Below are 13,207 nucleotides of genomic sequence, written 5' to 3'. Positions count from 1 at the left end.
ACCTTCATCAGATGAGGAGGAGGAGGAGGAGGAGGAGGCTATTGAGGGCAGATTTACCAAATACCAAGCTGACGCCCTCACCCTCATAGCCTAATGTCATGTACACTGTAAAAACTGTGAGTGGGGTTAATTAATATTTGGTTAATAAATAATAGTAACCTATACATAATTAAAAAGACTATGTGCTGTTTGGAGCTGAATAAAACAATTTTGGTTTTGTTTGAATAAAATAAGCTATGAATCACTCTATTGAATGTAATTGTATTTTATCAGGAAAATCAAAATGCAGAAACTTGATTAACTTTACTCACAATGATGTCTTCATCACCTTGCACAGGCCCTTTGCCTGTTTAATTATATTTAGTCAATTAACAATAACAATTTTTAAACAAGCAGCAGATGAACATTTACTTTGCGTTGCAAATGACCAAACATGCAAAGGCTGTAAATCAAAGTTAACATTAAGGTGGTGAATGGAAGTCAGTCTGTGTCGTCTTTGTATAAGGACTGAAAAAGTGGCGGCTTAATGTCACAATTTAATGCGACTTTCCCTAATGTAACATTATACAGTACATAAAGCCCTGTTATGATATGAGCTGTTTTACCTCGCTGGCCTCGGCCTGAGCTTCCACCCCCTCCTCTCTCCACCGAAACAAGCTAACGTTATGCACGAGGAACAAGCAGTTTCGCTTTCTTTTTTCCTACATTCTTACTGACGTTAACATCCTTTAAGAAAGCAGTACTTTTCAGCTTTATTATTAATAAGTTCGGTTTTCCTCGTTAAGTGCGCTTTACTTATTTTTCAACTGGACCAATCACATCTTTTCATCGAAAGCCTGTTGTTGTGTTTAAGTGTATCCCTCAGGTGTTTCCTCTCCTCCTCTTGGGCCTGGTAGACTATCGACTTGGTGTTGCAGGTTTCTCTGGACTCCTAACTTGTGGTCCAGTGGGTGGTGCGATGCAAAGAGTGACTCCTGGTCTGCATGTGTCACTTTCCTGTGCGCTCTAATGTGGAGGCTCCTGTCCACTTCAGTGTGTACGGCACAGTCCAAAAAGGCTGTCGTTTCTCATCGTGATCTGCTCACAATTAGTGTCGTAAAATATGAGTTTTGAGAGATGCCGGATTGTGCAATGAAGATGAAATAAATGCCACTGCATTGGCACAGGTTTTTCCAAATCAATCAAACACACACTTGTGTGGCATCTAAGTGCCTATTATCTCTGAGCGCTTACGATGGCACATCAGCTGGTGTATTCTGTGTCCTTTCATGTTGTATTCTGATTGGTGGGTTTGGATACCTGCGTCACATTCAATTCTATGCATCCAATTTCTTATTCTGTCAGAATGTATAAACAGTCTGAATCAGCCATTTGTGAATGTGTCTCACATGAGGTAGGACCACAGTTTTTCCACTGACAACCAAAGACACCCTCTTGTCATGTATTGTGGAATCTTCTTTGTCATAGTCTTTAGCACTCACAATGTATAGCAACAGACAATCCAGCGATGACCAGCACTTCAGATATCTCATCAGAGGCTTAGAATAATGCCCTTTTCTCTGATACCTCCCTAACTGGGCATTCAGACCAAAAACGAGACTGTGTTGGTGGGGGCATGAAGTTTACGGCACTGGTTAGATGATGAAATACGAAGGCCACTTGGAGTAATAGAGCCATGAAGTTTACCAAACAACAAAACACGGTACAGCAGTTAGGTGTTATTAATTGGCACTGTGTGACAGAGTGACATGCCAGGGCCTGCAGTGGACAGGGGTCCTCCCTGTGGATCATTCACTCATTTACTGCTTTGATTCAGTGCTATACACAGTGTAGGCAGATCATGTCAGGCATCAGTGTACTTAAGTGCAGTGCAAACAGGAGCCAGACCACAGAAAGCGTTTCTTGGTTTTCAACTGTAAAAGGTGTGAATAAGTCTTTTAATTTAGAACCAGCAGTTGGTAATTGCTGGTTGACATCATGTTTCTTTTTCAGGACTGTTTTTGTGCAACATACTGTATACACATGCACATATATTACTTGGTAAATAAGATAAAACCTAACTCATAACTGGAGCAACTCAAGCAAAATATAATAAAAACTGTCCTCACAATGCTGGTAAACCTGGACCACGCTGTCAGAATTTTTGACATGTTTGACAGGGCGGTTCAGGTTCAGTTTCCTCTTTTCAGCTGTGTCTGAGCTGCATGCGCCTGCTTCAGCCCAGTAGCTTCACTATGAATAATTAATACAGAGAGAGTCTGACTGGGCTGCTGAGGCTATATGAGAAAGCCCAAGGGAGTGAGACCATTAGACCCACATGTGCCTTCCATCCACCATCAATACTCCTCTACCACCGCCTTAAACAACCAATCAGGGAAAGCTGAAAGAAGACCCTGAGAGGCATGAGGCTGTCAATATCTCCTCCACTGCTGAATTTCCCCTTTTACTGGTCTATCTGGTTTAGAGATCAAAGGAAACACACACAGTCCTGACTTCTGCTACATGAATAAACAATAGAGGAGACTAAACATCAGTGTGATTTGGTTAGAGCAGAGCTGAAGAAAGAGAAGGAGGAGACAAATGAGAGGAACTTGTGGATCAGCTGTTCATATGGCAGAAATAAAACACAGCATAACCTGACAGAGAACATAGACACAGGAAACTCCAATATACCTGAACTAGTGCTCTCTTCTACACACATCCAAAATCTACACACTAGGGCTGTAACATTTGGCATTCAAGCCAAACCGTTACTGTACAGTGGTCATGGTCTGGTGCACAAAGCCACAATTCAGGCTACATGGTATGCAGATTGATGCACATAAGCAGAACCAAAATGAGCAAGCATAAGTTCCGCACGTTAACTTTACAAGCCATTAGCAACATGTGCTGAGGTTGAGTATCCCATACACCACCATCTTTGTGCACAGATTTCACCGACTTAAATTTGAGATCTGATCATAATGCAGGCAGAAACCAGATAACAAAGAACGCTTTTTATTACCAGGCATAAATGCAAAGGTCTGTGATCAGCTGTCATTATCCAGACACAACCAGGTACAGATTACAGGTTGATACCAAGTGAAGATGGCGTTTTAGTGAAAATCTCATTTGATGGTGGGTTCACCATCACCATCACCATCTGATCTTGATGTTACTGTCCGCTGAGGTGATGTGTTCTGGTAAGGCTTGCACTTCATGGGTTTTGACTTTGACCCATGTTGTTGTCCACATATCTAAATCACAGTTCAGGGCTCTGCCTTCTACGTCTTCCATGTAGAGCTTGGCCACAATGAGAGGTAGTGGTGAGCCCATGGTACAGCCATGCTTTTGTCTCTGTCCAGTGTCCTGGATGTAGGATGGGTCTGAGCCCTTTGTAGCAGCGGTAGGCAAGTAACAGGGTGTTAAATTGGATTCAAACAGCCACCGGCAGCTTGCGCAAGGGTGGTGTAATGCAGGAGAACTTTGGTAGGTTGAGGTTGAGCATTCTGGGTGAACTGCAGAGGTCAGATGGCACATGCAGGCACACCAGCAGGGAGCGAGTTGCAGCAGTCCAGGCACAAGATGAAAAGAACCTGGACCAGAATTTGTGCTGCCTCCCGGATGATGAATGGACAGATCGTCCTGATGCTGTTGAGAATTTATCTGCAGAGGTAGGTCAGTTGCAGTGACGCTGGCAGCAAAGGACAGCTGGTTAGCCAGTCCAGCAGTCCCTTGCAACCTGGGTGTGACACTTGCAGTCTGAGCCATGGACACCATATACTTCTCAATGGCATCTCAGTGACATTCAGGTGGTGTGCAGACACCCACTGAGAGATGTCAGAAGAGACTCATACTGCTGTGCTATAGCTGTGGTGGGAAAAGTCAAGTGATTTGGTGTAAAGAGAAAAGACGAGGGGACCCAGAACAGAACCGAAAGGGGGCCAACTCGTGAGGCTACAAGGTTCAGACACAGATTCTCTCCATGTTACCCTATAAGTGCAGTCCTTGAGACAGGATGTGAACAGGGACAGTGCAGAGCCTGTGTGACACTTGATGGAGTGAATTTCTAGAGTGTATTACAATGTAACCACCACATATCAGCAGGGGTTTCACGAGCACTGCTGGTCAGTGTCAGTTTGAAGCTTTCAGGGGAATTTCCACGTTGATAGTCCAGACAGCAAACATTCACCAACTGTTTCACTTTCCCTCTGACAGTGGTGGACCACAAGAAGGAACCAGCTTCACATCCATTGTGAAGAGTATCCATTCCTAAGGTGCAAAACTTACACTGGTGGCAACATTCTTCACAAGCCAAACTAAATCAGCTGTCACACTCAACCAGCGATGGAAGAAGTATTCATATCCTTTACTTACAGCAAGTAAAAGTACTAACACAACAATGTAAAAATACTCTATAAGTAAAAGCCTGTAAAATCTTACTTAAGAAATGCATCTAAAGGAAAAGTACTCATTCTGCATAATACATAACATAGTTGTTAATTAATCAATATGTAAACTTCATTCTTCCAATGGGTCACAACATTAATCTGCAAGGTCAAGAGACGAAGTTGAGTCACTAAAAATCCTGTTTTACTTTTCATGAATCTTTACATTTTGTGAAATAATCAATAATTTTACCTCTTTAGGCCTCGGACAGTGATTTTTGTTAAGATGGGCAATAACTGTTTGGTAGAACTACAAACAAGTCAGACATCAAAAATGTGACAAGGGGCCATAACCAAAAAGGTTGGAAGCCACTGGTTTGATCTTCAACAATGTGTCATACTCTAACAGCTAATCATTTGCGTTTTATGAAAAACAAACAAAAAAAAAATAAAAATCTGAAAAGTAACTAATAACTATAGCTTTCCTATAAATGTGGAGTAAAAAGTACAATATTTCCCTCATTTCCCCCTTTCATCAGTCTTGGAGATCATGTGACAAGAAACATGACATCTGTTTTGGGGCTGCACAAGGCAGCTTTCCTGGCCCATGACTGTTCTCACTTTACATGCTGCCACTTGGTGACATGTTAGAGAGCATAAGGTATGTTTCCATAGTTATGCAGATGACACACAACTGTACATCTGTGTTGAACCAAATGATGCTGCAGCTATAGACGCCATCACTAACTGTCTTTGGCAAAAAATAAATGGATGAGCAATAATTTCTTGAATTAAATAAACTAAACTCCTACAACGCACTATTTACTGGCCTCCCAAAAAAAAAAAAAAAACACTAAAGGACTTCATCTTATTCAAAAGTCTGTAGCTCGACTATTAACCAGAGCCAAGAGGAGAGAGCACATTAGTCCAGTTTTAGCTGCTCTGGCTTCCTGTAACATTTAGAATTGATTTGAAGGTCCTGCTCCTTGTATACAAAGCCCTTAATGGACGAGGACCAAACTACATTACTAACTCCCTCATTTATTGCTGCTGGTTTATAGGAGGGTTCCAGCAACAGGTAAAAGAAAATCGGGGATGCAGCCTTTATCAATTACGCCCTAAAGTTCTGGAATACATGGCCGATGGATATCAGGGAGGCAGCTCGCTGAATATTTTTAAAAGAAAGCTAAAAACATACCTATTTGCTTTAGTCTTTAACTAGCTATGACTTCCTGAAACAGGCCTGACACTGCTGTGCTTTGCCTTGCACTTATGTACTGCTGCACTTCTTTCATATGTATTGTATGTTTACTTGATTTTATACATTTCATGTAATCATTGTCTTTTGTTAATTCCCGTTTCTATATCATTGACAGGTGGGTTTTATTCCCTTCTAGTCAATTATTCTCTACATTAATTTTCTTTCCCTGATTTTATGTTCATTCTGTCAATTTTATGTGAAGCACATGTGATTTCCTTGTTGTAAAGCACTTTGAGCAGCATTTTTTGTATGCCAGGTGATACACAAATAGAGTTACTAATTATCATTATTATTTTCACTTAGTGGGATAAAATCTCACTTGTAGTCACATACGCAAAGTTGTGCAGATGTCACAAATGCTGCCTATTATCTTGTACTAACACGTTATGGTGGCCAGACGGTGTAATGTAATTCATGTTTGAAAAGTAAGACTATCCTTTGATTTCAAGTTCATACTGTTATCAGTATTATTGTTACAGAAATTAAACCCCTCCGGAGCACACCACCTGCGGTTTAAGTCCCAGCAGTGGTACTATACCTCTGGCGTTGTAAGCAGACAAATTCCATGTTCTGTCATTTTCCTTTGAAATGTGAAGCAACATTTACACCATGTCCCAATAAAATTCTCCATTAAAACCATCAACCAGTGAAAGATCAATGCAGATTTAAGTGAAATGCATTCAGAGTGTGACATCAGAGTCAGGTTAGTGGATTCTCATAAACAAGCTTTGCTGTATTAATGAGCTCTACAGTATGGATGTCATCAGATCCATTACAGGGATCTGCAGACCACACTGGCTGATCCAGATACGATGGCAGTAAACTGCTAGCAGAGTCGGAGCTCAGTGCAGAGCCGCTTTAAGGCTCAGTCAGTCCGACATGTGCAGCATATAAACAAGGCTCCAGTCAGCATCTAGCTCTGCCCCTCTGCTCCTCTCTCCTACTAACCTGCTCATAGCGAAGCAGTGAATCCTCCTCTTCCAGCTGCCTCCATCACATCTAAAGCTCACTTTCTTTTCATCGCTTCCCTTCAGCTGCTGTGTGGCTTCTACCCAGCATCCTCAGCCATCCTGGCTCTGTTCCTGGATGACCTCCTTCCTCTCTAACCCTTTGACAGGCTGGAAAGAGAAGGAGGATGGAGAGGGAGGGAGGGAGGGAGGAAGAGGTAGTGGAACGGGAGGAGGGGTAGCAGGGAGAGGGAGCAGGGAATGATGCTCCTTTGTTTAAGAGCCACGCCAGCCTCTGAGCTTCCTGTCACTCTCTGCCTCACACGGTCTCTGCTATGATCTGCTGTAATCTTACACTGTACAGTGGAACCTTTATCACACTGATCATTTGGTTAATGGTGAAAAATCACTATCACAATTTTCCAGAATTTAAGGGGACATCATAAAATGTCTTGTTTTGTCCGGCCGACAGTCAAAACCACAAAGATAATGAGTTTACTATATGAGACAAAGGCAGAAAATCTAAGACAACCAGAGACAGAGTCAACTTGTCCTTGTGTGTAAAGTATCAACAAAGGTCCAGGACATTATCTGTCATTCACCTCTGAAATGTCATATTTGTGAAGGTGTTGAAAAGCATCTGAACTTAGACCACTTAGACCATGTCCATAAAATGCTCAATTCAAATAGTGTAACACATTGATGCATACTTGAGTGAAATGTATTCAAAGCAGGGATGGGTCATGATTTTCTAATTTAAAATAGTCACTACATTTTAAATTAATCAAACTGTTCATGTGGCTATTGTCTTGTCTTATAAGCATATTTTCCCTTCTATTCAGTCTGCGTGGGTGTGATGCAGTTCATCGGGTGTTGTGGAAAAGTCGATCTCTCTCGTGTGTGTGGCAGCATTATTATTATTGCATTGCATATTATTGTTATTGCAGCCACTGCAAAGTACATGCTTCAGGTAGTGAGTTAAAACAGCCAGTGTACAAGTGTGCAGATGAGCTAAGGCTGCAGCCTGCTAGTGTTTGAAGGGCGTGTGTTCACTGCTGCAGAGGATATAAAGTTTATGAATGCCACCAAAATGTCTCACTGCCACCCTTCATCAGACCACTCTGCTCAGGCTAGTTACTGGCTACGAGCAAAGCAAAACTAGTCGGTGTGTGTGTGTGTGTGTGTGTGTGGGGTCAAAGATTGGTGGAATAGGATGGTCTGGTTGGTGGATTCTCAGAAACAACCACAGCTGTATTAATAAGCTCCACAGTAGAGAAGTGATGATATTGATCTGCAGACCACACTGGCTGATATGGCAAATATAACATTGTGTACCATAAATCAGTCTCTATCAAGAAACTACACATGTATTAAGTGGGTACATGTGGCTTGCTGTTATACAACCATTTAGAAGGTCTTATTTGATAGAATGATTTTAAGGTAACCGTAACTCACTAAAACTACCCTTAAAATAAGCAGAGGAAAGTTTATAATTACATGCTCATCACATGCACATTAATGTAGATGCAACCGATCCCTGTGCTACTTTCCTGAACCTACATATGACACAAAAATGGTCAAACTGGAAGTGTGCTTACAAATCCAGACAAACCCAACAAAGCAATTTCCTTATATTCTGGAGCATGTGGAGTAAAGTCAGCCAGGGAAGCAGCCGATACCTGACAGGCTGAATTCAGAGCAAACTGCAAAGAACAGACAACCAGGCACAACAAAAACAGGCCATAGGGCCATCACTGATCAGTCACCATGACTATTAATAATGTGACTAGCTGATTCTGTACCATGCAGGAGCACAGAGTTGATAAGTCGATGTTTGTAAGACTGATGTGGAAGAAAGTCTCTTACTTTCTTGCAGCTCTGGCAGTCTTTAACACTGTATGTCACACTGTAAAACTGGCTAAATATGAGTGAAATTGCAAGGTGATCACAAGCAGAACAAGTCAACCAGGACAACAAGACATGTCACATCTGATGTGGACAGGAAGTTAAAAGACAGAATATAACAGCAGATCACAACAGCTTCCTTGTTGTTGGACAGTCAACCTCATATAATCTAATCAAGAGGTTCCCAAGCAATGTGCCGCAACACACTGGTGCACCATAGAGGGTGACACAGGAGGGAATTTTCACTGTCCCAGCACAGCCCCACAAAAACACTCCCATCCCAGCCCCGGAGGAATGACTCCTGTCCTGTTCCATCACCCACTCTCTACTCGTCTATAACTCTGCCGCCGTTGACCTCACAACTATTCCACAACCTGCTGTGTTCTGCTGGTGAAGCGTGAAAGGTCTTGTGTGTGTTTAGTGAGACTAAAACATTGTCCCTATGTTCAGTGAGCACAGCGTGGTTCATAAATACAGTTGGACAGTAACAGATAAGGCTTGTGGTTGTCAAACACAGGTTTCAGTTCTCCTTTGCTAAATTTAAACAGTGCTGTAGGCGCTCCATATCGATACGTTTCAGTTTGAACGTGCCTGACGCCTCTAACGCCACAACATGAAAACCAGCAGCGTGTCAAGTGCTAGAACTTAGAGAGGGATGCAGGAGACGCAGGGAGACTACTCACCGATCTGTTGCTCCATGTTGCTGGGGGTGTCTTTAGAGTCCTGGGGAAGGCCAACCGACCAGTATGACATTACTACTGGAGTCACTGGTTAATCACAATCAGAGCAGAGTTCCTCCACAGAGAAGACGCCTGGATACAGCGGTCACCCTGCACAAAGAAACAGCAGCAGTGATGAAGATCAAACTCACATGGCTCTCTCGAGCCATACAAAAAAACTCTACCAGTCAAATAAACACAATTTAGCTGTGCAGCCCAAGCAGGACAATACTTATTCAAAAACTACTAAGACTGTTGACTCTCTTTATTTTTTTTAAGAGTTTGGAAAGATTGAGGAGCTGTGCTGGTATTCGATTGGATGACTGTTTGGGTATTTCTAATATTTTCTGCTGTATGACAGTGCACAAAATATAAGAAATGCTTCTGCAAATAATGCAATCCAATAAAATACCATGGCAAACTGCGAGTGTGCATACGGTACCGCTGACAAGGTCGCACAATCATGGAAATGTGCTATTTTAAAAGTAGAAAATGTTGAGACTCCTGCATTAAAATATAGTGGACAGTTATGAAATACATCTGCCAGACTTTTGGAAAAAATAGCAAAGCTGTTTTCAGAAATGCTCCAGTACAGAAGATTATGACGCACGTTTAAAATTCCTCAATCTGTACCAAATCCACTTTTTTCCCTGAGCATATTGTAGTGAACTCTATCATCATGTTTGAGCCATTCTAATAACGAACAGACAAACGGGACTGAAATCACAACCTGTTCAAGTGCGCGTCATTAAGGGTTACGCAGGAGTTAGTGCAGGGTTGTCACGTTGGGTTGCATTAGATTGCTCTGGTGTTCCTTTTTCTGGTGACTGAGGGTATTTGTGTTGCAATAGTACTGTATTACACTGTATACACTAATTGGACTATTTTTAAACAAACCTCACAGAAACAGGTATCCAGTGTGTGACAACATAAACGTGGTTCAGTATTGCACTTCCATAAAAGATGAGGAAACAGCAGACACATTTATTCTGTGTCAAAAACCTTCACTTCCCATAATGTGACTGATAGAATCTGTGTTCTTTTGTTTCCTTTATGAAATTTGTGACACATTTTTTTTATAATTTTATTTTAATATAATTTAACTTAGAATTTAATTTAATACATTTTTAGATTCAATTTTTCATTTTCAATCTAGTAATTTAAATAAATTTCAAATTAATGAATGTAGAAAGGTTTAAGGCCAGGACAGGATGGAAATCTGGAGGGAAAACCTCTGGAAGTGGGTCACACACAAAAATTAAGGACCACTGCAGTAGTGAGTCACACTTGCTAACCACGCTCAGATGTAATGTCTACAGCAGAGAGGCCGTGGACACGTCCTCTGAAAAGGCTGACTGTGGCATGCAAACTGCCAAAGACAGAGAGAGACAGAGCAGGAGAACTGAGAGATTATCTCTCGTTGGACTGACTTTAAATTGTACGGAGCAAATCTTCAGCAGAGGAAACTTCTGGAGTTGGTGGAACTGATCGGCCAACATGACAACATGTCCTCAAGTTTCATCTTGGTCTAATCAAGGTAAAGTGAGCCTCACACAGGAAGCCAGGTGTGTCTCCTTTCCAACAGAGCTCACAGTGATTGGATGAAAGCTTTGGCTTGGAAACAGGTCACACAGAGGAACGTGTGGGAAGTGAAGATGTTAGCGAGGCAAAGCCAGTGAGTGACCTGTTGCATGACAGCAGTGGCAGCAGCTGCTTGGACAGGACTCCTAACTGCTCGACTGAAGCCAACGCTCATAAAGACTGCACTGAGCTCCAGCAGCAAGAGACAGACAGTCTGAGGCTGTTTACCCAGAGGTGGAACGTAACTGAGTACATTTACTATAGCTCAGTTTGGTGTGTGTTGTTCCACTATCTTTCATGAAAGAAAGATTTTGCTTTAAAGACCCTCATCTGTATTTCATCTATTTCATCGCATGTGTGTGTTTCTGGTTACGTTTGGGGACAAATTTTAGATTAAAGACCCGTCAATGATGGGTGAAGACAGAAGAACCATCCCCAATGGTTAAGGTTAAGATTAGGGTAAGTCTAGGTAATGTGATGAAAGTCACTGTGTGTGTATGTGTGTGTGTGTGTGTGTGTGTGTGTGTGTGTGTGTGTGTGTGTGTATCTGGTCATTCAAATGTTTTATAGCCAGATGTTTTTAGTGGATAAAAAGAGTTTTAAATGCTTCTTAAATATGTAGGACCTCTAATTATTAATTACTTATTAATTCCCTCTTCACCCTCTACACATGAGACCTCAGACACAACTCAACCAGCTGCCACCTCCAGAAGTTCTCCGATGATACAGCCATCATTGGATGTGTATCACAGGGGAACGATTTGGAACACAGGGAAGTCATCACTAACTTTGTCGACAATGCCGGCAAGACCAAGGAGATGGTGACTGACTTCCGCTAGAAAGCAGCACTGACTACACCACAGTGCATCCAGGGTTTGGACATTGAGATCGTGGAAAAGAAGACTGAGGTCCTTTGGAGTATGTAGGACATTACTGAGGACTTTTTATGACTCTGTGGTTGCATCTGCAGTTTTTTACGCAGCGTGGAAGCTCTGAGAGGGACAGGAAGAGACTAAACAGACTGGTCAGGAGAGCTGGCTCTGTCCTGGACTGTCCTCTGAACACCACTGAGGATGTAGGTGAGAGGAGGATGTTAACCAACCCCTCCCACCCCCTGCATGACACAGTGGGGGCCCTCAGCAGCTCCTTCAGCAGCTCCTTCAGCAACAGACTGCTGCATCCCCTGAGGAAGAAGGAACGCTACCACAGGTCCTTCATACCAACAGCTGTCAGAGTGTTCAACTCCAGCATCACATAAGACTGTGTTGATGTTGTTTTCCCATCATACGCTAAAATTCTTTACATTTTGTGCAATATTACAATTTTTTAGTGTTTTGTATTTTTCTTCTTCTGTGCAATAGTATTAACACTATTTATAATTATTATTATTAATCTGAGGACAGCATAGATTGTGTACTCTTGTGGCAGCAGTATTCTCATACTCTTTGTATATAATGTACCTATACATAGCTGTTTTTTCATTCTATTGTTATTCTATTATTCTGTGTTTTGTTTTGTTTTTACTCTTTTGGTCTTCCTATGTCTATGTTTTATTGTTTACTGGTTTGCAACAATTCAATTTCCCTGGTGTGGGGTTAATAAAGTTATCTTATCTTATCTTTTCATCATTTGAGAATGAGAGGAAGTCAGTCCATTTAGGGAACTCGGGATCCTGGTACTGTACCATTTTGAACTGTAACGACACAATAGGTGTTTGCTTTTGGCCCTTCATTAGAAAAGGTTTGGGCCCCTCTGGCGTACAGTGGCAGCATCAGGAGGGGTCATGACACTGCAGTGGGTGTGAGGTGCAGTTTAAAAAAAAAAAAAAAAGAAGAAGAAGAAAGAAAGTGTTTTTGCATGTTTCTGCCTCGCACACAAGGTCAGCAGCGATAGACACCACACACTCTCTCATGAAATCTGTTCCGAAGCTGGAGATGTTTGAAAAATCACTGCCTCTTTCTGCATTACAGTGACACATAGAGCAGCCCACTTCCTGCAGGCACGGGACATATGCTGAGCTACGTTCCGCAGTGTGGGTTCTTTACAAAGAGGAGAACTGTGTCACACTGGCGGATTGTTAAAGACAGATCGGTTTGTTTTGTCTCCGACGACACCGTCACGCAGCAGACGGAGCAGCGGGTGAGCACTTGTTGCGCTCCGAGCCGCGGCTGAAACTGCACACACAAAACATTACGACAGGACAGTTATTGTCTGCACACTCACCACATGTCAGAGAGGTCCACGAGCATCACGAGGGGGGGTTCACAGCTCTGAAGTCCTCAGCAGGCAGACACACATCACCGAGACGAGAAGCGTGTCACTGCACTTCCTGATTCCACGATACAAACTTTCCAATCCCGACTCAAACTGCGTCAAGCCACACCGGACAACGGCGGCTTTTCCGGTAAGGATTTTCAAAACAAGGTC

The 13,207-nt window shown here is 42.3% G+C and overlaps 1 protein-coding gene across 1 annotated transcript in view; it reads right to left on the bottom strand.

Annotated features, from left to right (window-relative positions):
- lrrk1 (leucine-rich repeat kinase 1) overlaps nt 1–13,095 on the bottom strand; it is a 64,542-nt gene extending 51,447 nt beyond the window's left edge. The window contains exons 1-2 of the mRNA XM_041936428.1: nt 13,004–13,095; nt 9,164–9,310 (exon numbers count right to left, since the gene is read on the bottom strand). Coding sequence (XP_041792362.1) covers nt 9,164–9,233 — 70 coding nt within the window. The 5' untranslated portion in view covers nt 9,234–9,310; nt 13,004–13,095. The remainder of the gene's footprint in view (nt 1–9,163; nt 9,311–13,003) is intronic.
- Nucleotides 13,096–13,207: the final 112 nt, after the last annotated feature.

This window comes from Chelmon rostratus, chromosome 1 (genome assembly GCF_017976325.1).
Source record: "Chelmon rostratus isolate fCheRos1 chromosome 1, fCheRos1.pri, whole genome shotgun sequence".
Classification (NCBI taxonomy): domain Eukaryota; kingdom Metazoa; phylum Chordata; class Actinopteri; order Chaetodontiformes; family Chaetodontidae; genus Chelmon; species Chelmon rostratus.
Note: the sequence above shows the minus strand (reverse complement) of the source record. Positions and strands in the feature narration are given on the sequence as shown.